Source organism: Brienomyrus brachyistius, chromosome 5 (genome assembly GCF_023856365.1).
Source record: "Brienomyrus brachyistius isolate T26 chromosome 5, BBRACH_0.4, whole genome shotgun sequence".
In the NCBI taxonomy this organism is placed as follows: Eukaryota; Metazoa; Chordata; class Actinopteri; order Osteoglossiformes; family Mormyridae; genus Brienomyrus; species Brienomyrus brachyistius.
In genome coordinates this window covers 18020133-18045599 of record NC_064537.1, presented here as the reverse complement: position 1 = coordinate 18045599, position 25467 = coordinate 18020133, and the positions used below count along the sequence as shown (strand labels likewise).

General features: G+C 42.0%; 3 protein-coding genes and 1 long non-coding RNA gene across 13 annotated transcripts in view; 2 read left to right on the top strand and 2 right to left on the bottom strand.

Annotated features, from left to right (window-relative positions):
- LOC125742054 (V-type proton ATPase 116 kDa subunit a 1-like) overlaps window positions 1-3183 on the top strand; it is a 46135-nt gene extending 42952 nt beyond the window's left edge. For all 8 annotated transcript variants that reach the window (XM_049013657.1, XM_049013660.1, XM_049013663.1 and 5 more), the window contains one exon: window positions 1854-3183. In XM_049013657.1, coding sequence (XP_048869614.1) covers window positions 1854-1947 — 94 coding nt within the window. In that variant the 3' untranslated portion in view covers window positions 1948-3183. The remainder of the gene's footprint in view (window positions 1-1853) is intronic.
- Window positions 1962-5078, bottom strand: LOC125742056 (uncharacterized). Its single transcript, XR_007397997.1, has 3 exons — window positions 4791-5078; window positions 2390-2448; window positions 1962-2098 (listed from the first exon to the last, which is right to left on the bottom strand). It is a non-coding gene; the product is annotated as an uncharacterized LOC125742056 (long non-coding RNA).
- Window positions 5079-6634: 1556 nt separating this feature from the next.
- LOC125742344 (C-reactive protein-like) lies at window positions 6635-7819 on the top strand. The gene is given in 4 exon segments (XM_049014261.1): window positions 6635-6651; window positions 7161-7311; window positions 7314-7646; window positions 7649-7819. Coding segments are annotated over 4 exon segments (672 nt in total).
- A 6039-nt stretch (window positions 7820-13858) lies between these two features.
- Window positions 13859-24389, bottom strand: LOC125742471 (serine/threonine-protein kinase 17A-like). 3 transcript variants are annotated; one of them, XM_049014503.1, is made up of 8 exons: window positions 23485-24389; window positions 22439-22567; window positions 20775-20987; window positions 16709-16847; window positions 16302-16428; window positions 16072-16120; window positions 15662-15841; window positions 13859-15331 (listed from the first exon to the last, which is right to left on the bottom strand). In XM_049014503.1, exons 2-8 carry the CDS (start codon window positions 22534-22536, stop codon window positions 15043-15045), a joined length of 1095 nt encoding a protein of 364 aa, XP_048870460.1. In that variant the 5' UTR covers window positions 22537-22567; window positions 23485-24389; the 3' UTR covers window positions 13859-15042. The 3 variants fall into 3 exon arrangements, with proteins under 3 accessions (XP_048870460.1, XP_048870461.1, XP_048870458.1); XM_049014504.1 differs by lacking the exon at window positions 23485-24389 and adding an exon at window positions 22847-23233; XM_049014501.1 differs by lacking the exon at window positions 23485-24389 and having other exon boundaries at window positions 22439-22913.
- Between the last annotated feature and the right edge of the window lie 1078 nt (window positions 24390-25467).

Below are 25467 nucleotides of genomic sequence, written 5' to 3'. Positions count from 1 at the left end.
TGCCGAGATGCTGCGAGCTGGCAGTCACTCTGTTAGTAGCTATGTCTCTGTGCAGCTGCCTTGATGTGTTGCATACAGGAATCTCCATGGCTGCTTCAAAATGACCAAGAAGAGAATAAGGTCCTCTGCCTAAGCAGCATTCAGTCTTTCTGACAGACAAATTCTATTTATAATTTCCCCTGTGAAATGTCACAAAGTAGTTTGCAGACCAGCACAAATATCTGCCGGCAGTGAACTGAAGAGGAACTTGGGGTTATGGGAGGAGCCAAGTTCCAAAGAGTCCATTGTTTTTACCATTTCTAATTAATAAAACAAAAACGAATTCTGCACTGGCTTATGCAGTACATAAATGTAATATTTTTATATTTTTAGCATGCAGTGTTCATTTAATGACGTTTTGTGAATCGGGCAGCATAAGGTGTTTACCGAATGTTTAATTTTTCCACAAGGTCAGCACCTCTCTGTTTGTAATTCAGAAATAATGCACATGAATTATTTGCTTTATGATAGCAATTCACTGTTTTATGTGGCAGTGTGCAGTTTGAAATAACCTGTCTGAAAGGTCTGTTTTTATTAGGAGAAGGAGGTTTGCTTTGCACTCCATATTTGGTTTTGTTTCTCCGAGCTGCTCGTTCCCTGCTCCTCTTTCTCCAAATCTAATTCCAGGCTCATAGTTAAACAGCTGCGCAATAGAAGCAGCTGCGCAACAGAAATGCTGAACAGGAACCTAGGACCCGGATTCCTGTCTTACCTTTGCCCTGACGAGACTGATGGGGCATATCAGTTTTTATCGACTGCTACAGCTGGAGGAACAATCTGGAAATCAGACTTTCAGTGTCAAAGGGCCCCAGGTCTGGCCAAATTGCCACCAGTTTCTCCACCTGTACCTTTATGGGCCCCTTGCAGACTTTTGTGTGCATGTTGCCGAAGAGAGACCAGGTTCGTTCAGAGGCAGCTGACGTTGTCAACGTTTGTAAGACTATTGTTGCAGCCGGTGACGGGGCATCAGATAAGAGAAAAAAACGCTTCCAGCGGTTGATGTTGAGATGTGCTTCACTTACTGCTAGATTCCTTCTCAGTTTCAAAGGTCTTCATTATTCGAAAAGCTTTGCCAAGCTGCCCTAAACTTTGCCCTCATTCCACTGAAGGTGCAAATAAAATGCCGACATCCCACAAAGCTGTACAGATTTACTTGTCAGAACCTTTTTCTCATGCATTATAAATTCCAGTGTTAAAAATTCCATGGAAACCTTCCAGGAACTCGCCAGAAAATTTCCACCACTTTGCAATTCTAGACAGGGACACAGAGAGAGGATGCAGGTGGTGCGACTTTATTTCCAGAATCATGTTCCAAAGACAGACAAGAGTCAAAAGGCAGGTAGAAGAAAGCAAAGGCAAACAAATCAACACTGTGATGCAGGAGCAGGAGTCCCGCATGGAGAGCAAACGCTCTTCTCAGGGAGTGAGCTGAGACTGGGGGCTTTCACACCGTGTCAATTAATCAAGTAGATGGGCTACAGGTATATTCTGGCGGGGGGGGGGGGGACTGGCCAGGTGTGGTTTGAATGGATGTTTAACTTGATGCGTGACAACTTTATGGAATGTGTGTGTGTGTGTGTATATATATATATATATATATATGTGTGTGGGTGTGTGTGTGTGCGGAACAACATTTAAATTATTTTTATTATTCAAATGTTTTTGTTTTCACTACTATTGTTCTTAATGTTTACTGTTCTGAAACGTGTTGTAATAGTTGAATGAATATATAAATAAATGCATTAAGAAGATGCATTCCAGACTGAATTGATATGCTGGTTTCAATAAAGCTGTCTGCTGTGTTTGGTCTTAAGGGTGGAGTTCCAGAACAAGTTCTACACAGGACAGGGATTCAAGTTCGTTCCGTTCTCCTTCGATAGCATTCTGGACGGACGATTTGATGAGTGAATCCATCCGCTCCCACATCAGCCGTTGTTTCCTCTGCCACAGCGTGTAGGAGCCTGTCTTGTGTTGTGTACCATTGGTAAGAAATGCTGTGTTGTCTTTTGCTGAAGGGGCCATTTGAATGATTCAAGGTAGCTTCGTTGTTTTACGATGGCTGTAAACAATGACAGCCAATTAAATGTGAAAAAGTTCAAATGTGAGCACTGCTAGCTAAAAATGCATTGGCTATATGTAGGTAAGACAGACAAACTAAAGCTGGCAAACCATGAAAATGAAGCTGTCATTCCAGTACTGTTTTTATTGCACCCCCCTCCCCCATAGCTTTTGATAAGCTTCTAAAATTCTGTGCTCACCTCAGTCAGAGAACGACTTTATGAAACCCCCCCCCCCCCAAGCTAAGAAACGCCAAAGCCATCTGTGCGCGGTATTACTGCGATAATCTTACCCCACTTCTGATGTCTGCCTTTGCATTCTTGGCCGTTCCATTGCAGCTCTTGCAATGCACTTCAAAGGAAGGACAATCAATATTTAATCTAAGTCATATTTTGCTAAATTGCCCGCAGAGGCCTTCTTTCGGCTTGTGTGTGAGAGGTTTCAGTTTATTGACTTTTTTGGGGTTGAAGGTCACATGGAGCATCCTCTAATAACATAGCTGAGCTGAATCATACCTTTGGCCCACTGTCAAAATAAATGCTTACTGCATACCACAAGCTTCCACACCCCTTAGCATCTCAGAATCCCCAATACCAGCATCTCGAGGCTTCCATCTGCGGAAGTGCAGTTACCCACAACAAACCTGGGTGACCCCAGTCACCGAAATCTGCGGCACCTGCTGAAACGTTTGGGATGTTTTCCAAATTAGCATCACCATTCTGCCAATGCTGTTATGTTTGAATGTTTTGATGGTCACTTCTCAATATGTAGACATATCTCTCGTGTGCAGGGGGGAATATCATTGTGTCATGATTATTCTGTGAGTGACAGTAAACACCTTAAATTATGCTGGTGGTGTTCTGTGAAAGCTCGTGTGTTATGATTAACTGTATTTATTGTGCTTGTTGATTTGAAAATGGATGATCACAGTAAACAAATTGAACCGCAATCGATGTGGTGGTGTGGTTTGTTTTGTTTTTAGATGAAGGAGCTGATTGTTGTGCTGGAATTTATTCTTAACATTGTTTATTGTGGCAGATGTATACATTTCTCTTTAAATATTAAAGACAACCAGTTGGGTAGGGATGCTGTGTGTTGATTTGCTCAGTTTGTGTGACGGTTGTTTCTCTTCATTATTGTTTTTACATTCAGCAGATACTCTAGACCAGGGGTGGCCAATCTTAGCCAGAAAGGGCCGGTATGTATGCAGGTTTTTGCTGCGACTCCCTCATTAGATTAGTAATTAGAGGACTGATTGGCTGAAGAGTCCTCACACCTGGGTATGAACAGCTGACCTACAGGTTACCCCAAAAAGCTGCATACACTCCGGCCCTTTGCGGATAAGATTGGTCACCCCGGGCTGTACAATGATGGTGTCTGACTCAATTTCTGCCATATTATGTCCATATGGGGTTCTGATTTTCGTTTTGACCCTTTGGTTACCCATATCTGTCCCTTAATTACAGAGCAGAGCCCCAATCACGGGGCTACTCAAATCACAGTCCACAAGGTCCGAGCTCTGCTGATTTTCCAGCTTTCCTTTACCTGTGAGCCAGGGGTGAAGCCTCTGGCCAATAAGAATCAGTAATTATTAAATTAACTACCTGGGAAAACTGAAGACAATGCCTGGATTTGGAATTGAGGTCCAGATATAAACAGCCCTGCTCTATTTTGTCACACCTGAGGAATTTTCAAACATATCTATGTGTGCAGCACCTGTCTTTGCTATCTCCCTCTGTCAGGTTACCCAGGGTGGTTAGTTCTCCTTGTACCAGGCCTCCCTGTTCCTATCTGTTTTTGCTAAATGAATCTGGTCAAACTCCACCCCAGAATTCTTTGGCTTTGTTTGGCCAGGCTTTCCAGACATAAATCTCCCATCGTCATCCTGAAGGCTGGGTATTCAGTGACTTATGCACTTAGTGTTATCGTGTAGTGTAATCGTGTAGTGTAATCGTGTAGTGTTATCGTGTAGTGTAATCGTTTGACAGTTTGATACCGTGTAGCTTAGCATTCACGTCACCTTGAGTATTTTTTGAAAAAGCTTCGGTGTCGTTCGATACCGAGTCCCTGCCAGACCAGCAACATTATGATTCAGGCCCAGTTTTTTAAACACTTAGCTACTCGCTGTTCCTTTTATTGTACTTCTGTCATGCTGATGATGTCCTTCAATTACGTTATCATTTGAAATGCAATATTACTGTAAGATAACATTGGCCAGTGGGGGGTAAACATCGCAGGGAGCAGCAAAGTCATGTGACTCGCATATTCATTCACCTGTGGTTTATTACCGATTGACATGTATGTTTCACTTCTGATTTTTCTCACACATGCCTAGACACTGATACCACTGACGATTACTTGGTCCACATGTCACATTAGCCATTCTCACAGCCTAACATCCTTTGTGCGTATGAAGGAAAAGGTATCCAGTACTAAGGAGATGGTCTTGTATGTTTGCACACTTGGTCATTCGGAATCAGCAGTTTAAACACAGTCATCCCACTGTGGGATTTTTTTTCAGACATTAAGGGATCTGAGTGTAAAATGCACTGCAGCCCAAACTACCTGCTGCTCTTGTACTGTCAGCCACACATCCGGTCCCTAGAGATTCTGGAAAATAAGCTATAAGGACAATACAGTCCTTCACAATAGGCAATCCCAAAACTTGGGCTGCGTTAACCATTAAAACTCACCAGTGCGTAATCTCGACGCAGCTGCGCGCCGTGAGTTTCCGTCTTCCTGATGACTCGGGATTCCTGGCTCTGAGTTCCATCAGAAAGGCACGCAGTTCTTGCAGAACAATGGGCCGAGAACACGCCACCCCTTAAACGGCGCACTTCCCCTGCTTCCCCGGGGGCTCCATTTCCCTCCCAGTGGAGGTAGAGAGACCTTGGGGCCCTGGCGGGTTTCCTTCAAAAAAGCAGAGAAGAAAGCAAGCTTGGAAAATCCGCCTCCCCCCATCCAGTGAGTGTTCTGCTGGAATCCTGCCGCAAAAGAGAGGAACTACCGCACAGGACATGATGACAGCCCAGAGTCTCCCACTGAGGCCAGATCACTGTATTCTCACTGGACTCAGGGAACCCCCTTTCCCAGGAATTTGGCACTAACAGGAACCCCCTCCAAGAATTCCACTCTGAGGTCTTGTGTGTTTCCTCAATGGATGTTTCTCCTGGAACTGGAGAGGGTGGTGGTAAGACAAGCAGCCTCAGATATGTTAATATGTTAGGAATATGTTTGAGTCAATGAATGTTTGATTCACCATAGTTACGTTCTTTGGCTCAATGAAAATAAGAGAAATCCATGCCTGAGATTCATGGGAAATTCACCTCGAAATGAAATTCTATCAAAAATATAGCAACTCCCTCTCTTAATTGAAAACCTGGACTTTCCTTATCCCAATGGGGAAACTGGGAAGTATTTGTGTGCTTCATCTTGCTCCCCATGAGCTGCTCAAACAATCATGCATATATATACACAGGGAAGAGCAGGGTTTTGGGGTAGTGGGCAGCCGAAATTGAGGGCCTGCTCAGCAGTGACTCCGCTGGCTAAGGAATTCAAACACGCAACCTTGCTGACACGCAGAGCGAACCCGACCCTACTGCGCTCCACACCACTTCCTTTTGTTTAAACACTGTCCTCATTCTCACTGCTAAATGATGTTCTAATATGTGTACATTTCTTTAGATTTCAAGATCCACTAGGGGGCAGAAGCCACCAATATTAGAGCTGGACCACTAGCAAGCAAAGCATCAAATTTCATTCAAGTAATGACACCATTTGTACAGTTCCGCGTACATTGTAATATTTCTATTCAAATATCCCCTCTTGCTCTCCTTTTGGACATATAGACACATATTGGTGAGAACAAAGCTTAGGATTTAAGCACTGGGTCAGCTATGTCTATAGCTTCCTATGGAGCAATTCTAAGGGTTTCACATCCAGGTGGGATTCAAACCAGTGTCCTACTGATCACAGGCACAGAGACCTAAAACACTGAGTCATACTATTCATTTATTTTTCATTATTTAATTATTAGTATTTCTTATTAATATTAGTGCTTTGTTGCTGTAATTTAAAAAAATGTGATAATTAACAAAAACATTTTCATTGAGAAGAAAAATGAAATGCTATGGGATACGTTTTCATGGTGTAGCGTTGGAATGGGCCTTACATCATATATTTTGGTTCTGTTATTAATGGCTGCGATGTCATTTATCAAAATGTTTACATTACACAAATTGTGTGAATCACATGTACATCCACATCATTATGATCATTATAATGTATTATAGTTCATTATCAAAAAACATCCTAGCCCCTGCTCTGCTTTAGAAAATCGAGGAGAACTGGTGGACGAAAGGGGCGTGTTCTCAAACCCTGCCCCGCCTCCTCGGATTTCTCTTGTTTTCCTGAGTGTATTGCAGGCGAAAAGCTTTTGTCTGATCTGTTGAGACTGAAGGATGTCATCAACAGCATTGTCATCAACTGAAATTTTATATTTCAGCTTTACACTGATGGATATTAAATCATTTGTGGCATGTATCTTGATATAATGTATGATCTGTCAAATTCTATAGCTACTTTACATATCAACTTCATACTTGTGAGCTAAAGACATCAGAGCCTGTGTAGGATCCAGGTGTTTTGTTAGCAATGTGAATATTAATGAATGGACAACAGGGGGCCATGTTACTCATCGATTTTCACCCTTTATAGGTATCTCTTCACATTCCTGTTTGGCCAGCAGCTACAGTACAATGAAGGGCCTTTTGTTCTATGTGTTCTGTCTGATCATTGGAAATTATGCTGAAAGAGAAGGTAGGAAGTTTGCAGAATGACTGAAATTGTATTTCTGTTGACAAATACATGCAAGTACCTTTGTAACCATGTATGTATAATTGCCATTATCTTAATATTTCATACAACATTGCCATTAATACTGTATAAATGTTCTCCTTGTCAGTGAAAGCTCCCAAATGCCACTTGATAATTAATAGTCAAAAAAGTATTGGCGGGAAAAAGATGAACTGCTGATTTTCCTATTTGGTGCCTTTTGGACTCAGATCTTTTAGGAAAGCTTTCACCTTCCCAAAACAGACAGCCACAGACTATGTGAAGATCACGTTTGATGACAAGACATCCCTAATGCCCCTGACTGTCTGCCTGAGATTCATCACTGACTTGAGTCGAGAGTTCACGATTTTCTCCATGGGCTTACGCTTACACATGATCACGCATTTCTGCTGTACAAGGAACCATCCAGTGTGCATGGAGGGTATATCAATAATCTATTTGCTAATTTCTCTGGCCTTCCAATCGAGGTGAACAAGTGGATCTCGACCTGTGCGACCTAGAATTCCACAAACCGCCTGATTCAGCTGTGGGTAAATGGAAAGCACAGTGTCCAGAAACCTATGGGGAATAAGACAGCTTTCCGAACACCCGCCATTATCACTTTAGGTCCGGAGCAGGACGGTTATGGAGGGGGCTTTAATGCATAGCAATCTTTCGTGGGCGACATCACTGACATCACTGACATCACTGACTGGGACACCCCCTCTCCCACACCCCCTCTCCCTGCCAGATCCAGGGCTACATCGCTCACACAAGCTTCTCACCAGGTAATGTTATATGCTGGAAAGCTCTAGAGTATGTTAAACAGGGGAGTGTGACTGTAGAAGACACCGAGATCAATACTTGTGAAAAGCCTGGGCTGTTATGAAGAAAACAAAATTACTTCTGTAGCTCTTTTATGTAAATAAAATGCACTGTTGCTGCTGCAGTCTGTCAAGAATGACTGACACGTTCCATTACTTATATTACTCAGGTCCTCCTCTTGTCAATATGAATTATGACAACCTTTTAACGATTACATTGCATGTATGAATTAAGTTTTACAATTTAAAAAACTGGGCAACATTGAAGCTCAATGGTCAGCATTATAGGCTAACACCTTCAGGACATGCATTTTGACACTGCATACCACACAGGGCTGCAGTGAGCCTGGATCCTATCCCCGGATAGCACTGGCCAGGGGAGCCCCCTCGATGGGATGCTAGTCCATTACAGTGCAAACAGTCAGGCACATAATCACTCTCTATGGGCATTTCAGTAATGGCAATTCACCTAACCACATAGTTTCCGACGGCAGAACTAAACTTCGGTTGCTGAATAAATCTTGGCAAACACAGGGAAAACCTGCAAGCTCCACACACAGAGACCCTGGACTGTGAATAAAAACCAGCTAAGGATTCTGTGCCAATACGCTTTGCAACCCTGCACATTACACTTAACTTATACAAGGGCAATATATTTGTTGATTTAACCTAATCAAACAAACAATTGAGGGCTTAGACATAGAAATCTAATAAAATTGCAGCCCTGTCAAAAAGCAGAAAAACTTCCTTACAACAGTCATAACACAAAATGTAAATGATGCTTTATTTACTCCGTGCATAAGTACATTGGCATGCTTCTCTTTGCATATCCCATCTTGCTCTCCTTTGAGACATACACTCACATACAGTACAGGTGGGGACAAAGTTTGGGGTCAGTCATATATATTTTACATGGCTGTAGCCTTGTCCCAGTTCAGGGCCTGCATCCTTTGTAGGATATGGTCTACATAGTCTTTGTAGACTGTGTCCTTCTGAACGTCCACATGATGTGTTTTGGGATAGGCTGGGCTTTGAATAAGCCCTCGGGTGGATCACTCTCAGCCTGGGAAAAGAAGGACGCATTTCTAAGGCATTTCTGAAGGAGCCTTTGAAATGGAACAGCCCTGTTGCGTCACTGTGACGCATCTGGTTTTTCACTGCAGCCTTAGAAGGATGCAGCTCCTGAATTGGGGCACAGCTTGTGAGTAAGAAACAGCAAGAGCAAGCCCTGTCCCTGTAACCATGCCTGATCTCAAATGTCAGACACTTCTGTCTGCTCCAGACTTCTGTCCACAAAGAAAGACACAGAAGAAACATTCACTGGTATTTCATATATTCACTGATATATCTATTAAACAGATCACTGTATATCAAAGGGATTCGTGGAATGTGCTAAGATGATTTTTGTGTGAACGGCTGATCTGAAGATTACACACTTTGACAGGAGCATGACATCGGCTTGAGAATGGAACTGTACTGTCTGTGTGGTTCAAGTGTCAAACACAATTTCATCTTTCTGAAGGATGCCATCGATTTAATGACATTAAAAGTCAAGTCGGCGTTTTTGCTGCAGTTATTCTTTTGCATTGTTGCTGCATGCTGGGCTGATTGCACTGTCAGGACTGTTACAGAGGCTTCAGCTTGGACTGAACTTATTTTTCAGCATCGGACTGCTTGAGACTGGCTTTCATAAGCAGAAGACAGCAACAGTAACATATAATAGAATTGTAAGTTGCCTGAAAGAATACATGCAAACTAATTCTACCTACTAATCTTGAGAATTCACATTCCTCCAGCAATATTTAGCTCAATTTCTTTTCATAATATTAATGTTAGATATCTATAGTGGATGGTTAGTTTTTACCCCAAGCTTAGTTATTAATGATTCAAAATTTTTTGCAATATCCCATAGATCAGAGATAATCAGCTTTATCATATCAATCTGTCATATCAATGTCCAACATAATTGCTCCATTGGACTCAGAATTTCCATTGACTAAAGATTTATGAGCTGATGAACATCCTGTGTTTTATTTTACTTGGCAAAGTTCTGCTGTGTGCTCTGGCAAATGTTAAGTGGCACTAACATTGGCTCAAGCATCCGGATCAAAAAAAATAATCCCTGCATAAATGTAGGAAATCCATCCTTGGGTTATGTCAAGATTTCTAAAGCCCATACAAAACACGTTTGTATTTTTAAGCAGGTTTAATTTTTGACAACATAATTTATTCCATTTTAGGCCTGTTTTTAAATGTACCAGGTTAGTGTATTTTTCTAAAAAAAACATTATTTTGCTGTCAGTCACTAAATCACACAAAAGCTCTTTTGAATGTTTGACTTAAGCCAGGACCAACATGAATGATTATGGACATCCAGAAATTAATTCATAATGCAGCCTTATTTTCTGTTATTGATATTTGGGTGCATCAGTGGTTGGCTGACAGTAGCTTAATTGAAGGCACTATTTGTTATATTGTGCAGCTGCAGCTAAGTAAAACTTAAAGTGGACATGCTGGTTTATTGCTTAATATTTCAAAGGTTCATAAGGTATCACAGCAGCCCCCTACCTGCAGGTGCTGTGGGTTCAGTATGTTCCCCAGCTCTGTGTAGAGTATATATCTTCTCTTACTGTCTGTGTAGGTTTCCTCTGGTTCTTCCACAAGATAAAGACAGTGATTTGTGTCTGAATGAACGTATGCCTGGCCATAGACCAAAGGTGGAAATTTCTGATCCAGAAAGTAAAATCCAGGGCAAGATTTTGGTTCAACCAACCAGCTGAGCACTCCGTGACTCGTACTCAGCTGGTTGGTTGGAACAAAATCACGGTCTGGAATTTCCACCTCTGCCACAGAATGACATGGGTTCCATTGTGTCCTCTGCCTTGTGCTCTGTACCTATCGGCATACACTCCTGAATCACTGTGACCCTACACTAGGCAAGAACAGATGCTACATTTTGCTGGCAAACACAGAACAGCCATAATTACAGCAAAATATCGATCAGATGGATGCTTGACCTTTGAGTTTCTTATATGTAAGTAAATCAGTCCGATACCTAGCAGGAAGCCAGCGAAGACGCGGGGGGGGGGGGGGGGGGGAGACTATATTTTATGTTCATACTTCCTGCTCCTAGTAACAGTTCTAGCTGCAGCATTTTAAATATGCTGTAAGGTGCCTAATGTGCAACGTGGATAGGTTAACCTACGGCATACAAAAGCATGTTTTCGTTTTTTAGTATTTTGAATAGCGATAATCTCAACGTCTTAGTTTGGTGTTTCACAGCTGAAGGAGGCGCCCCATGAAAACTGCGTCAGTAGTGACATCTTGTGGACAACCGATGGGTCTGCAGGGGACCCTGCAGTCAGGCCTGCATGCACCTGGCGCGACACTCCTGCTTTCAGACTCTCACGCTCACACAGGAAATCTTACAGCAAATCTATATTATTCCATTATAAACCTAAAATAGGCTACACCAAAAGCGTTGGGACAGTTTGCAAACCCTACAGACAATTTACATGGTAATAAAACTATTACATACAGCTGCGGAAAATATTTGGAGACCACAGAACAATTTTTTGTTTCACTCATCTCTCAATTTATGGGTTTGACAAGACTGTGGTCTGTGAATAATATATATTTTTCTGCAAACTGCAGCCTGGTTCTGACCTGTTTCTCATTAATGAAGGGCTTCTTCCTTCCTGCTTCTAGGAGCCTGATATAAATCCTATATATCCTAGCAGTGCACTTCACACCTGCACTTAATGATTCCCATTCCTTTTGAAGTTCACTTGGTGTCATCCTTCGATTCATGAGACATTGCCGGATAAGTTAACAGAAGAAGAAGTTAACAGGCATTAGAATGTCACTTCTGCCCTTTTACCTGGTCGTTCCCAGTGTCTCCTGCTTCACCTTATTTTTGTGTCCTGCTGTCTTAGAAATTTGAAAGCATCTTGCTGCTCAGCGTAACCTTCTGCCAGCAGAACCATAATTAAATCATGATTTAAAAATGCAGATTTGTTAAAAAATATATAGTGGTTTCTTAATTTTTTCCACGGCTGTACACGTAATGGCCTGTGAATATATGTGCAGACTGTCTCAAACTGAAAATCTCACTCCAGCCAGCTGGGTACAGTTGGCAACCCTGTAAATATTTGGATTCTTTTCTAGGAACTAGGAAATGAGCAAATAATGCATTGTAAATTAATCTTTTTTCCTATCCCAAAGTTTCACGATATTGTTCAAAAGAAGTCAGCTCTGTGAGTCTGTTCTTTCAAATCGATTAATATCAGTGTGGATGGTGCGGAGACACAAATGCCCATTCTTTGATTTCACTAAGTAGTCACATGATTTACTACAAATTATTTAAAAGTGATTGCTACATTCTGTAGTTGCCCCCCCATGCTAGTGCACAACAGGCAGTGTGGGGGGGGAGCTTTGCTAGAGTATCTCACATCATATATTCCTTTTACTCTGAAATGACTTTAAAAATGGTGCTTTTTTTAGGTGAAAATCTAAAGATTTCTTGGCTGCCCCAGATGTGTCAAGACCCTACGATGCTCCAATCCCCAAGTAGAAACAACCAATTATAATGTTTTGGGTCGCAGGTTCGAACCCAGCCTCAGCACGTCTGCGGGTCCTTGAGCAAGACCCTTAACCCCCAGCTCCCTGGGCGCCGCTACGGGTGGCAGCCCTTCACGGTCAACTTACTCCACAAAGAGCAAGTTGAGGGAGGCGTAAAGATAATTTCCCTACAAGGGATGAATAAAGTATCAATTATTATTATAAAGTCAAGCATGTAAGTCTCATGCATTGTCAGACACCCACTGAAATGTAATGAGTTGTGGAGTTCTGGACTTAGCAGTCTAGATGTTTATAAACCTCATGCTTTTGCTTTGGCCGAGGGTTGTCACCTCAGTCCTGTAAAATCCTGGACACCCAGTCATTCCCTTTGTCAGCGAGCAGAAACAAAAGCATTTACATACACTGGCATGCTAAGTGAAAGAGTGTTTCTTTGAATGTGAATCTGGAACACCAAGAACCTTCTGTTTTACGGTGATACATGAATTACGCAGATATTACATTCCTGCTGGGGGCAAACAGGCATGTAAATTGAAACTCAAAAGGGGAGGGGGTATGTTTTGTTAAGACAATGTGTTCCTACCATTTTCATAAAGGAATTTGAAAGTTGTGTTAGTGCTTCACATATAACCTGTTTTATTTTCTCATTCATATATTTGAAGAAGCTTGCAACAGAAAAGCCGGAGTCTAACTTTACGTCAAAGATGCTTCGGGATACTGACCTCAAGTTAAAAAACAGGGAAAATTCCTAAATCACAAAGAGGAGCCATTGTGAAGCCAAGTGCTTTTTGATGATATATTAACCACGGTATATATGAAATTTCGGTCGCTGACCTCCTTACACTTAAAAACTATGGCAATAAAGCCCCCTCTTTATATTTGCAGGTTTCAGAAGACAAAGCATCTAAACATTTCATTACAGTAGACCAAATTGCTCATCCCATGCAGGGTGTATTCATACTGTGGGTTATTACACTCTGCCCTGGATCTGATTGGCCCTTGGGTAAGGTCCTAACCCCAATTACCCCAGGGATTGGCTGACCCTGCCCTTGATTGGATGTCACTTTGGGTAAAAGCAACTGAAACAAATGCTATGTAATGATGGCGTAGGCCCCTCGCACCATTGGGCCCCTCGCACCCCCGGGACCCTTGCAGCTGAGCCCCGGAAAAGTGCTTGGTAGATGGTATAATGCTTTGGCTCTGCATGTGCATGCGTGTGTGTGTTTACCATTCATAGCACAGTTAGGGCTAATTAAATGACTACATAGACTTGGTACTGGTAACCTCCAAGCACGCATGTATGAATCAGAGCACATCCCACAAGGCTGAACTGCAGGCAATCAAAGTGGGACCAAGTCTTTGAAGCCAAGCGAGCAGCACACACAATGTCAGACATCAAAATGTAATGGATGGTCCCAGCATGCAAGAGAGCAAGCTGGCAGCTCAGCTCCCAGTAACAATCAGTCTGTGGGACGAAAGGGGATCCACATGACCACACTGGTTTAGCGGAACAAACAAGAAAGATGACAAGTTAATACAGCACTTTATATATTTATACATGAATTAAAAAAAAATCAAATTGACAACAGAAAAAAATTAAGGGGGATATTAACCTAAAAACTAAATAGACAAATATACACATTTCAGTCCTCTGTATGGATATTTTGATTTAAAGCTTGTTGTGGAAATTTCTCTGCATATAAAACTTCAAGGCATTACTACTGCAGCCAGCTTGGAGACGCTAAACATGATGCTGTATTTCAGATTTTCCTTTTATGAACTTTTACATAATATTACTCAGTCTGGAAAAGTCAAGGAAATAAGGCAGAGAACTTTAAAACAACAAATCCACGTTAACCTGAATAACACAATTTTAGCAGCAATGATTGGGCATTTACATGAGATTAAAAAAACTCAGTTGTGAAAAATATGCAATAAATTTTCCAAAGTAATAAATTAAGATTTTTGGCCACTGTGAGATATCAGTCCATATTCTGACAAAGTGCTTGGAAGTTGGTCAATCCAACTAAAGAAGGCAGTAAACAATTCCTTCCTTTATTATTCTCGTTTAATTCAGGTACCTGGTTATCTTGATTTGAGGACTTGGGGGGGGGTAACACACACACAGAACCAAATAAAAGCAAAAAGCACGTGAAAATGTAGAACTTCAGCACTGGCTACTTGAAACTTCACAAATAAAAAGTATCAAGCCAGCTAATAGTTGTTGGATTGAACCCTCATAATACAAACAGGCTTTTTACTTATGCCCATAAAATAAAATTTCAAGGGCAAAACAAAAATACAGAGGAGGAAAAATCTGCCACAACTGTTCCTTCAACCCTTTTCTAGGTTAGCATATATACCCTGAAGGAGGTGGACTCTAGATCCAGGGCATCTTAACGGAGATAAAAAAAAATTCAACACAGAAAACAAAAGAAACTGACACATACCTTTACCACACTGTATGACGGACATCTATAACAGGTTTGTTTTAAATTAAGGAGAAAGAAATTGTGGGGAAAAAATCCACTTAATGCGTCTAAATTTTTAACATTCCTTCTTCAAAGCATGGCTGAAGATTCCTTGACAGCATGTCACACCGCCACGCTCAGACATGGCCATTGCACAACCTCAAAGTGCATTAAAAAAACAACACAATAACAGTAATGATAACCACAGGAGCTAACTGATGGTCCATAGCCAAGCTGGCTCAGCAGACACACTTCTGCGGGATCTCGGGGAGGCTGGAAAAGGGCTCGTCGAAGGAGAAGGTGCCCCGAACAGCCTTCATCTCGCGCTGGCTGGAGCAGATGGTGTAAGGCGTCCTGAAGAGCAGTTCCCGGGAGGGGTCCGGACTCTCTGGTTCTGGGTCCGATTCTGACTGGCTGGCCTCGGGCTCAGCTTGGCTAGACAACAGGGTGGAGTGGAGGTGGGCGGGCAGCTTGGACCCCCCCGTCAGCCAGGGGTGAGCCAAACAGTCCTCAGCAGAGGCTCTCTTTCTGCAATTGGAGGGGAAAAATACAAGGATTTATAACCAAAATTTCATAAATCAGAAGTTATCCAGCAAGATCAATGTCAGTTCATTTTAACCCATATTTTGAGTTTGCCACTTTCCCTCTACGTTAACTGGCTCAACTATCCAATCTGAAGCAGACAGTAAATCTTTGCACTTTTAACGGATACAGACGTCCTAGGCCTGTCCCTCGAGTACACCGTAGATTGCAATGACACATGTCATCCTCAAGAGGGTGCACTAGGCTTTTTATTAAGTGACTGTTCAGGATATCTTGCAGAGGCGTGAATCAGAGCACAGGACAGAACCGGCTGACCTAGGATCTTGGACAAGGAGGGTCTTGATGAAGTCGATGGCGAGAGAAGACACTCCCTCAAAGACATCCTGAGAGTAATCCACATTGACTTGTGAGATGTTCAGGAAGGTCTCCTGTTTGTTGTCACCCAGGAATGGGGAGAAGCCTGTCAGCATGACATAGGTCAGGACGCCGATGCTCCTGAAAGAGAACAAAAACGTAGATGCTCAAGGCAGCTCATTTAGGAGATAATAGAAGCACAAGATGACGACAATACTTAGTAGTACTTAGTACCTGGTACTGGCTTTAAGCTGACATTGCTGCCCCTGAATAAATATTTCAGCAAGTTGGAAACTCACCCCCCCCCCCCAAAACACACACATACCTCAAGCTATGGTAGACCATGTATGACTCAAAACAAGTTAACTCACCACATGTCTGTGGATGTACTTAAGGGCTCATAGCTGAGGACTTCAGGGGCTGAAAAAAAATTAGACAAAAAGAGGTAAAATTATTATTAGACTGTTTTCAAGAATTGCTTAGCCTCTCTTTGGTATGTTCCAGCCATTTACAGCACAAGACATTTTAGATGAAGTTTTTTTTTCCCCACTTCGCAACCAGAACTGAAATAGCAGACTTCTCATAATTCTTGGTGACTTACCCACATACTCCGGCGTCCCAATTATCTCCCGAACCTCCTTCATGTTGTCCATGCATCTGGACAGACCAAAGTCCACGATTCTGATATCGCCCAAGGGCTGGGAGCTGGTCAGCAGGATATTCTGAGGCTTAGATGGAGACAGAAGCAAAACTAATTGAATATCAGCCAATTGTAAGTCAGTGGTCTCCAACATTTTTATGGTGAGAGTGTACTACAAAGAGAATAACATGGGAGGTGTTTGTTGATGGTGAAATTAATCCTACTTCTAATAAGTGTTATATGGGCTACTCATTGGCCCTCTGTGGGCTACTAGTAGCTAGCGGTCAATGCATTGCTGACCGTTGGTTAAGTGATATTTATCTGTACTTATTGGTTACCAGGTATTTTTACTTATGCCTATTACTGACCTTCAGATCCAAATGTACAATATTGTTACGGTGCAGACAAGCAACGCCATTTAAGATCTGCCGGGTGAGTCTGATAACATCCCGCTCTGTGAAGGTCTCGTCTGCTACACACTGGTCAAATATCTCCCCACCGGCTGCACTACAGGAGGGAAAAAAATATTTTTTAAAAAAAACCTTCAGCGTGAAACAGGACAAACATGAAAGTAGAGACACACCAATGGAAAAATAGATCGTAAAACACTTCATCAATTACATTCTTTAAATTTACTCGTAGGCTCACACCCAGACCTAAAAGGGCACCGATAACTTTGGCTCATAGTGTTCATTACTAGAACATGAAAAATGCAGGCCAGGTGCCCTCAAGGAGCTTCATTTATTTAAAAATTGACTTATATTGGAATCCGTGTCATGACAAGCGTGTCGAACAGTAACTGAGCCGAAAAAAAAAAAAAACAAAACAGGTATTTAAAGCACATGAAATTACTCGCATTCTTTGGTCGGCTTCCATAAATAAAATAAAGTAAAAATAAAAATCACTGAATGTTTCACCTGGAGGATTGATGGTTATATTAAAACGGGGAATTTTCAGGAGAATTTCCCCACCCTTTCGTTTACTGGATATTATACTGGAGGAACCGAATTAAGACACAGAGGAATGCGGAGAACTCCCACGTGAGGCTGCCGTCTTAGATAAGATTCCTGGAGCGGCGGAGAGTTGAAAAGAAAAGCACGCGAGATTTCTGCTTCGTGCACACGGCCCGCCTGCATTCTTAGTGCTGTGGGGGTATCAGTCATGCAACTTCACGTCCACCCATCACGTTTATTTATTGCTCTTGCCCTCGAGTCCTGGTTGTAAAAACAGGGGCCCGTGAGAAATCTTCTTCAGAACGGGCATGAAGACGCTGAAGGGGGTTGTAGTCTAACTACTAATATACACAATATTTTTTTTGTCCATTTAACAATCATAAGACAACTAATCTGGGGGGGGGGTCTGCATAGTGTTGAAGGCTACAAAAGCAGAAGGAACTTTGCAGTTCAGGATGCAGTGCGAAACTGCAGAAGTTGTGAGGGGCTTCTGCAGTTAGGGCCATAGCACATCACCTCCTCAAGCTGATAAGCCGAAACAAACCAGGAAACACAACAGACCCGGCCTTACTCTGAGACACAAGGGGCAGATGTTAAGGAGTTTTAATAACCTTGTGAGAAGAGCACTTAGGCTTTGGCCCACAGCTAAATGGAGACAATAGGGAGAGAGATTTTTTTGTAAGTCCGAAAAGAATGCAAGTGTGCGTTACAATCACCAGTCATGTCATAGGAAAATTAAAAAAAAAAAAAAAAAGAAACTCTTGCAATTAAATTTTGCAGGAGACTTTCTTTGTTTGGCGCGACAAAAGGATGCATGCAGAATTTCGGCAAAAGCAAAGCACGGTTTCCCAACACAGGACGGCTGTATTTACTTGGTCTAATGAAGCACGGGCAGTTTGAGGGAGATTAATTCAGGAATACTCTAATTTTTTGTGAAGCCACTTTCAATAAACTGAAGTGAACTGAAGACTGATTAATCACCTTTGAAAACTTTCATCTGCAGCTACTGTGAATTTTACTTCAGCTGGGGTAGGCCTAGGGTCTCAGGCAGGAGTTCTTAGACCAACAACACAAACCTTTTTTCATCAGAGCAGTACTGATCTGCATTAAGGTTCAAAGGCTTTTTGAAGGGCCAGTGAGAAATGCATCAGCATTCCATGTTACATAACCAGGTTTTATAACTTTATAGCTACAAATGGAATTACCCAACAACAAAAACGCCTACAAGCAGGGAATTATAAAAGGAAAAGCACAAGATTACTCTCCTATTAAAACAAACTCAGGAATGTCATCGTTATCCAGACATCTTGTCATACACAAGCAATCTCATGGACTGAATGTGCCAGTGGGCAAGGGGACAGGAAGGTGACGCCTCTATTAGGTGGGGACAAAGGCTATGGTTCAGGGTGTCTTTCACAATGCACTGCAAACTGAGTCCATGACATCACTGCAGATACCCTACAACACTAACCCTTTAATTACTGACAACAGAAGCAAGCAAATCAAAAGATTTAAATAGGGCATCAGGCTGTGAAACATAAAATAAATCCAGAATTACTTTAAATGCACCTCTACTATTACTCAACAGTACAGAACCGTGACCAGGCCACACCACTACCTACAGAAACAGAATGGTACACTGGCCCAGCACACTGACGGCCAGAGGTTTGTTTGGTAGATTCTGCTAGAGCGGCATGCAGGCACACAATATACACCTTTAATTCAGCAAAGTAAGCTCAGGAGATACTGGCCAGCACTGCTTTGCAGAGAAGATCATCTCGTCAAGTATTTGGGGAAACCTGTACACTGTAAAAGTGCCTTTAATCCCTGGTATCAATGGCATCACAGCCCATACTGTACATATAGATTTCATTAGACAATGGCCTGACCATTTCTGTAATACTGTACACTGAGGTAATTCTAAATGCAAAGTAATAAGTCATGCGAAAGGCAACACTGAGGTATTAACGAGCAATAATTAATATCTCATCACCCATTTCACTTAATTTCCTTTTAACGCCATGATATTTTGAAAAACAAGGTTGTTGTTCCCCTCATCAAACCCAAAAGAGCCTAGACCTAGTTTAGCTCTGGTTAAGGATGTGGTAACGGCAGCTGCAATGTATATTTGATTTTTAAATACTCCCCACAGCTAGAGCTAAAACTAACGGAAATGGAAAAAAAAAAAAAAAAAGCTCAGTATGCCGGGTTTGCAGAGAAACGTAGCGATGCGGGGGCAAGTGAAGTGAGAAAGCGGCTGTGCGGTCGAACGTACTGCAGATGGCGAGAGGGGGAAAAAAAAATGGGTCGACGCAAATCATTTCTCAGAAGAGTGCTTGAGAAACCTCACTCTGTTACAAAGGATGTGAATTAAAGGGCCAATGCAGCAGGCAAAGAGAAATGAGAAAACGAGGCAGCCCTGCTTAAGAGAAAGTTAGGCACTGCACGGCTAAATGCAGTGAATGCGAATATTTGGGTCATTATGCCCAGTGTGGCTCTGGGTAACTCTGCCCAAACTCCTGCAGTTTTGGTGATGAGTCTGGAAAAGCTAAAGCTACAAAACTCTCTTCCAAAACAGATGCCTATTGTATTTTTCAATACATTTACACGCTGAATAAATACAGCATCCTTATTAAGTCAAATGCAAACACAAAAGGTCATCTAAAATACATACAGGTCATCACACATCAAGTTAAGAATTCTCTCTTTAGAGACAAGAAGCTCAATGGGCATGTTAAACATTAGAAATTGCACTGTGTGACGGGTTTAGTTAAAACGCCCTCCCAGTGTTACTTTTTAAAGCCTCGCTTCAAGCAGATCTCAAAGATACTTTGACTTGATCTTGAAAAGCGACATTTTTCCAGCGTAATATCAGCGAATGACGAGGCACCCGGGGCACGGCTTTCAGCAACCCATTGCAGTAACACACCTAGACCCTGGGTAGTCTGAGGTCGACTCTGCACAGTTCTGCTGAAGGGGGAAACAAGCTTTCATTTCCTTTTAAGGTGAATACGAACACGTGCATGACAGAGGCTGAAACGCTGCGGAATTAAGGCCAGACGTACAAAGGCAGACAGGAAAGGTGCAGACACAGGAAGCAAGGTTTTTTAAATATGAGATATCATCTCCCCACTACTCTAAAGCTGAAAGTAAGGTTTAAAAACAAAATCCTGATCTACACTAGTAAATGTAAGCAAATATTAAATAAAGACTGGAGAGTATACTGTAAGCAAAGCCACAGCACACGTATTGGCAGCACTCAGGAACTGTGGTCACACTAAGGCCTGTCCTCCACTATAATATTCTCAGCAGTATTATAACAGATTAAAAACCCATTAAGTTTCTGACATTTAAAATTTAATAGGATATTAGAGTCGCTTACTTCCTGTGATTCACTTGACATGCAGCAACTTGTATCATTGTAAAAGAATGAATGTCCACTCTTTTAGGATGGGGGGGCGGCGGGGGGACGACGACTTACTATTCAAGCACCAGGATCATTTCGCTCGTCGTTTCAAGTACTTCATGGAGGGATACGACGAAGGGGTTGGATTTCGCATACTCCAGCACGGCGATCTCGTGGATAATATCCGAGCGGCAGTCCTGCCCCTTCCGCCTCTTCCGCAGGAATTTGGCAGCATGCTCCTTCCCAGTTGACTTCTCGACACACTTCTTCACCACAGCAAACTTACCCCTAGGGGGCAGGATGGAGAGCAACATGGTCAGTCAACTGTCACCGTCTATACATATTTAGGTTCTTCACTGGAGATCAACATATTGTTAAATGAGTCAACTGTATTTTTTATTTTTTTTTTAATTAGTCTGGACTTTCTCAAATGAGCACTGATACGCAGGAATTTTAAATATAGTGCCTGTTTTCCCTGAGACAAGAAGAGTAAATACTGATGTGCAAAATGCATTCATCATTGACAGTAGAGAATGCATGGCTGACAAAATCAATTCAAAATAATGCATCTTTAACCGTTATTTGTAGTCAAAGTTCTCTTTCAATAGGAACACACAGTATGGGAACTTCAGAGGTCACCGGTTCTGTAAACAAGTACAGCCCTGCTGAGTCAAAGCTGTGCAAAACTGGGCTGGCCAAGTGTCCACAGATTTCTACACCATTATTTCTTAATTAATGGCATCACAAGCTTTAGAACAAGATTGCTCTGACACACATACAGGTAAGAGCAAGTTTTGGGGTAGCTGCGTCACAGCGCAGCAAACAGGGCCCCTAGCTCAGGGCACCCCGGACATGTGGTTATTCTTATGAGGCAGGGGATCGGACTGACGACCCTGCGATCACAGGCACGGAGACTGAGCCACACACACCACCACTGCCATTCCATAAAAGGAAATAGGTTTCATCTGAACTGTGAAACTTCTTTTCCTGTGTTGTCTGCTGTCAGTCTCACTCACACAGTTACTCAAGTCTGACGATCAGCCGCCTACTGTTAAACACTCAAGCCGGCATTTGCATGCATGGACCATTGTGGCACAGAACAGTCAATTTGAGACGAAAACGAGACATTCAAACACCATCATGCACCTTTAAAAGAAAAGGGGATGACACGAACATTAGCCTTTATGACAACATAACAACAGATAGTCTATTCTCCAGAACTGCATATCAGATCTGTCGTAGCACCAAGGAAGGAGTCTGGCAATCGAGAAAGATCGACATGATAAATAGGAGGGCAGAGGTTGTACAAACCCAAGGAAGACTGCAGCAAACTGTTAAAGATGTCTATAACGACAAACTAAACACCGATAGTCATAACTTAATGGGCTTATACTCGCAAATTTTCCGGCTGCAGCCAGAATTTAAGCCAGTATTATACACATCTACACTCCAAGTCTCACTCATTCATCAGCCATGCAATGCATGCAGCAAATTCATTTATTCACAAAAATAAACTTTTCTTTCTTCGACATATGACCTGCATTTTGAGAGGTCTACACTCCAGGTTCACACCACAGAACGCTTTTTTAGTGTTCTACATTTTCCATTCTTATTCTTACTAGAAAATAGACTATTACCATGCAATTGCATGAGTAAACTTACCTGTATGCTATCGATCGAGCAAAAGCACCTTACACCAATTCAGTTAATTAGTTATAAGATCAATAATGTGCACTTACCTGCCCAGTTCTTTCCCAACCAAATCATAACTGCTTTTAAACGAGTCCGTGCGGATCGGCGTCTGGATTTTCGTCACCATCCCGTTTTTGTTGGTCATTGTTGAGTCCGGCTTTTCCTCGCCTCGGTATCTACACGTGAATTCGAGGTCCAGTAGTGAGGTGACGCCTACGTTCAGTAACTTAACCCTGTTTCATGTCACTGTAACTTATACCAGCACCGGCGAACACTGAACAACCCAACAGCCAAGAGAAAATAACACACTAAACTTCACCAACAGGCTTCAACTGCGGATATGCTGTTGCATGCTTTCGGACTGAATACCTAAAGTGCTCTCGCCTATCTGTTCAATAACAGAAACTCAGACAACGTAAAAGTAAAGAAAGATAACAGTATCACAGGTATATCACCTTCCTCTTTTCAAAAGAAACTCGTCTTTGCTGCCAAACTTTCAGTGCAGAGGATAGGCTCGCGCGGCCAGCCCTTCTGAATGACGGCCTCGCGCGGCGTCCAATGGGACGCTGGGACACTTCGCAGCCATTCACTGCAAGCAATTGCAGCTATGCTCAGTCCTGAATCTCCTATTACGCAGCGAAATACTCTAGTTCATTATATTTCTCATTAAAATGACATGCAGACCTCCAATTTGAACAGTGAAGGAATCCCAGGAGCAGCTTTGCAACAAATCATAGGAGGAATAGAATACAGAGATAGTGGGTAGCATAATGGCTAAAATATGGATAGTAAGACCAGATAATCCCTATAAGGGAGGACACCTCGAGCTACTTCAGGTTTAAAAACTACTTTAAAACTGAAAGGCTCATGTGCTTGGCTAAAGAGTTCAGCTCATCCTGTGCATTGATATTAACAAATGCATGATTATAGGAGACTGACCAAACAGCACACAGCAAGAACTCAGTACTTAAGTGAAATCCAGATCGTTTTAAATGTTAGTTTACAAATCCCGTTTTAGCTGAAAGTGTCCTCCTGACATGGATTATCTGGTCACCTTAGATCTGGACAGTATATATAAATGGAAATATAATACCTTTCAGCTTTGGATATAGAGGGACTGGTGTGTGAGTGTGCCCTGGCATGGGGTGGTGCCCCATTCTGGGTTGTTCCCTGCCTCGTGCCTGTAGCCTCTGGGATAGGCCCTGGACCTCACGCGACCCTGAATAGGACATGCGTTTACAGAAAATGGATGGATGGATAGGTATAGAAGAAGACATTGTGATATCTTGCATGTTTTTTTGTGCTTGCAGATACCTGTGTTCTCTGCAGTTGATCTGGAGGAAGCTATGGGTGCACCACCTTGAAGCATAGAATTGAGGTAACAGTTTGTGTAACAGTTCCATGAGGAACATCCAGCATACATGGATTCATCCATCCATGAACTTTCCAGGTTGCTCGTCTAGCATAGGATCAAAATGAGAATGGATCCTATCCCAGGCATGAGGCAGTGGGCACCTTGGACAGAATGCCAGGGCGTAGCCTCACACCAAGGGCAGCTAAAAGAAACCAATTCACTTGGACCTTGTGTTTTTTGACTGCTGAAGGAAACAGAAGTACCTCTACAAAACCATACCATACAACAGCCCAGAGAACATGAAAACCACACAACAGGCTCTACTCAGTCGGTTGGTTTCAGCTGAGAGAATGTGTTAAAAATATAGACACATTGACATTGTTGTGGAAAATAATCTGAGGTCACATGTCTCTAGCTAGGCCCTTCTTCCTACATTGTTCGGCCAGAGATCTTTGTGCACCATTCTACTGACAAGCATTTTTACGTTATCCTTGGGGCGGTAGTTCAAAGCAGCAGTACTTTCTAAAATAAAATTTCAGGAATTCATAGACCTTCCCTAGATCTTCAGAAACTCATTAGTGACTCTTGCTATTCTTCTTAGCACTCTTAAAAAAAAAGAAATTATAGTCAGCTTCCACATTTGAACTTAATCCCACGCTATTAACATTGCTATACATTATATTAAAACCTTCCATCACTCATACCCAGCAACTCCTGGCTCTTCACAGGTGTCCCTCCAGATGCTTTAGACCTACACATTCCCTGCGTACAGAAAATATGCATGCTGACCAAATGATGGCATGTGCTGCCTGAAGGCACAGCAGACTTTGAATGGAATAAGACGTTCATTCATCGTCACATGAGGCCCAGGGTTACGCATGATGGGCGTGACCTCCACCCATTTATCCCTTACATCTAGTATTCTAACTGTTGCCTCATTTTTTGGTTTATACATTGCAATTTTTAGTCTATGTATGTAATTCAGGGACTCTACCCAAACGAAGAAAAATAATTTAATTATATATAAAAACAAGGAGAATTTAGTAATATTATCATGTACGAACAAAGGATGCATTTGCCTCACTCACTAACAAACACACACTCGCTAACAAACAGACATTCTCACAGATATGTAAAAAATAAAATAAAGACTACATACAATTTCTAAAGATCACTAAATATTCTATATAGGCAATTCCCAATTACATCTCTCCCTAACCTCATGTCAATATGCTATTTTAGTGAACCATATAGGAGTATAGTAATGTAATACAGACTCTTGAAACTATTTTGACAATTGTAGAACAGTTGTTTTTCACAACAGGGTCAATCCTTTCACCACATTAATAGAAGTAAATGCTATTAAATCTAGTCATTTCTGACAACACCCTCTTGGTCATTAGTCAGGTAAAACACTTTGCATTCCCGTCTCCGTATTAGGAACCAACATGCCCTTTTATCGAAACTGAGTGATTAAGATGGTGAAAGGAGAGCTGAAAGGACATGATCAGAGTTTTGTGGTGCAGATGTAGCAATGTGGCTCCACCTTATAGTCGAAAAACAAGCTGATTTCATATGCTAATGTACTGAACAATAATGAAAGTATGCATTCCAGGTGGGTTTATCCAGGTGAAAATGAAAGCCACTCATTTATCATGCTCTCTAGATAAATCTCTCCTGACTTAGTCGATTCCAAATTATGAGAAGGTACTTTTGCTGAAA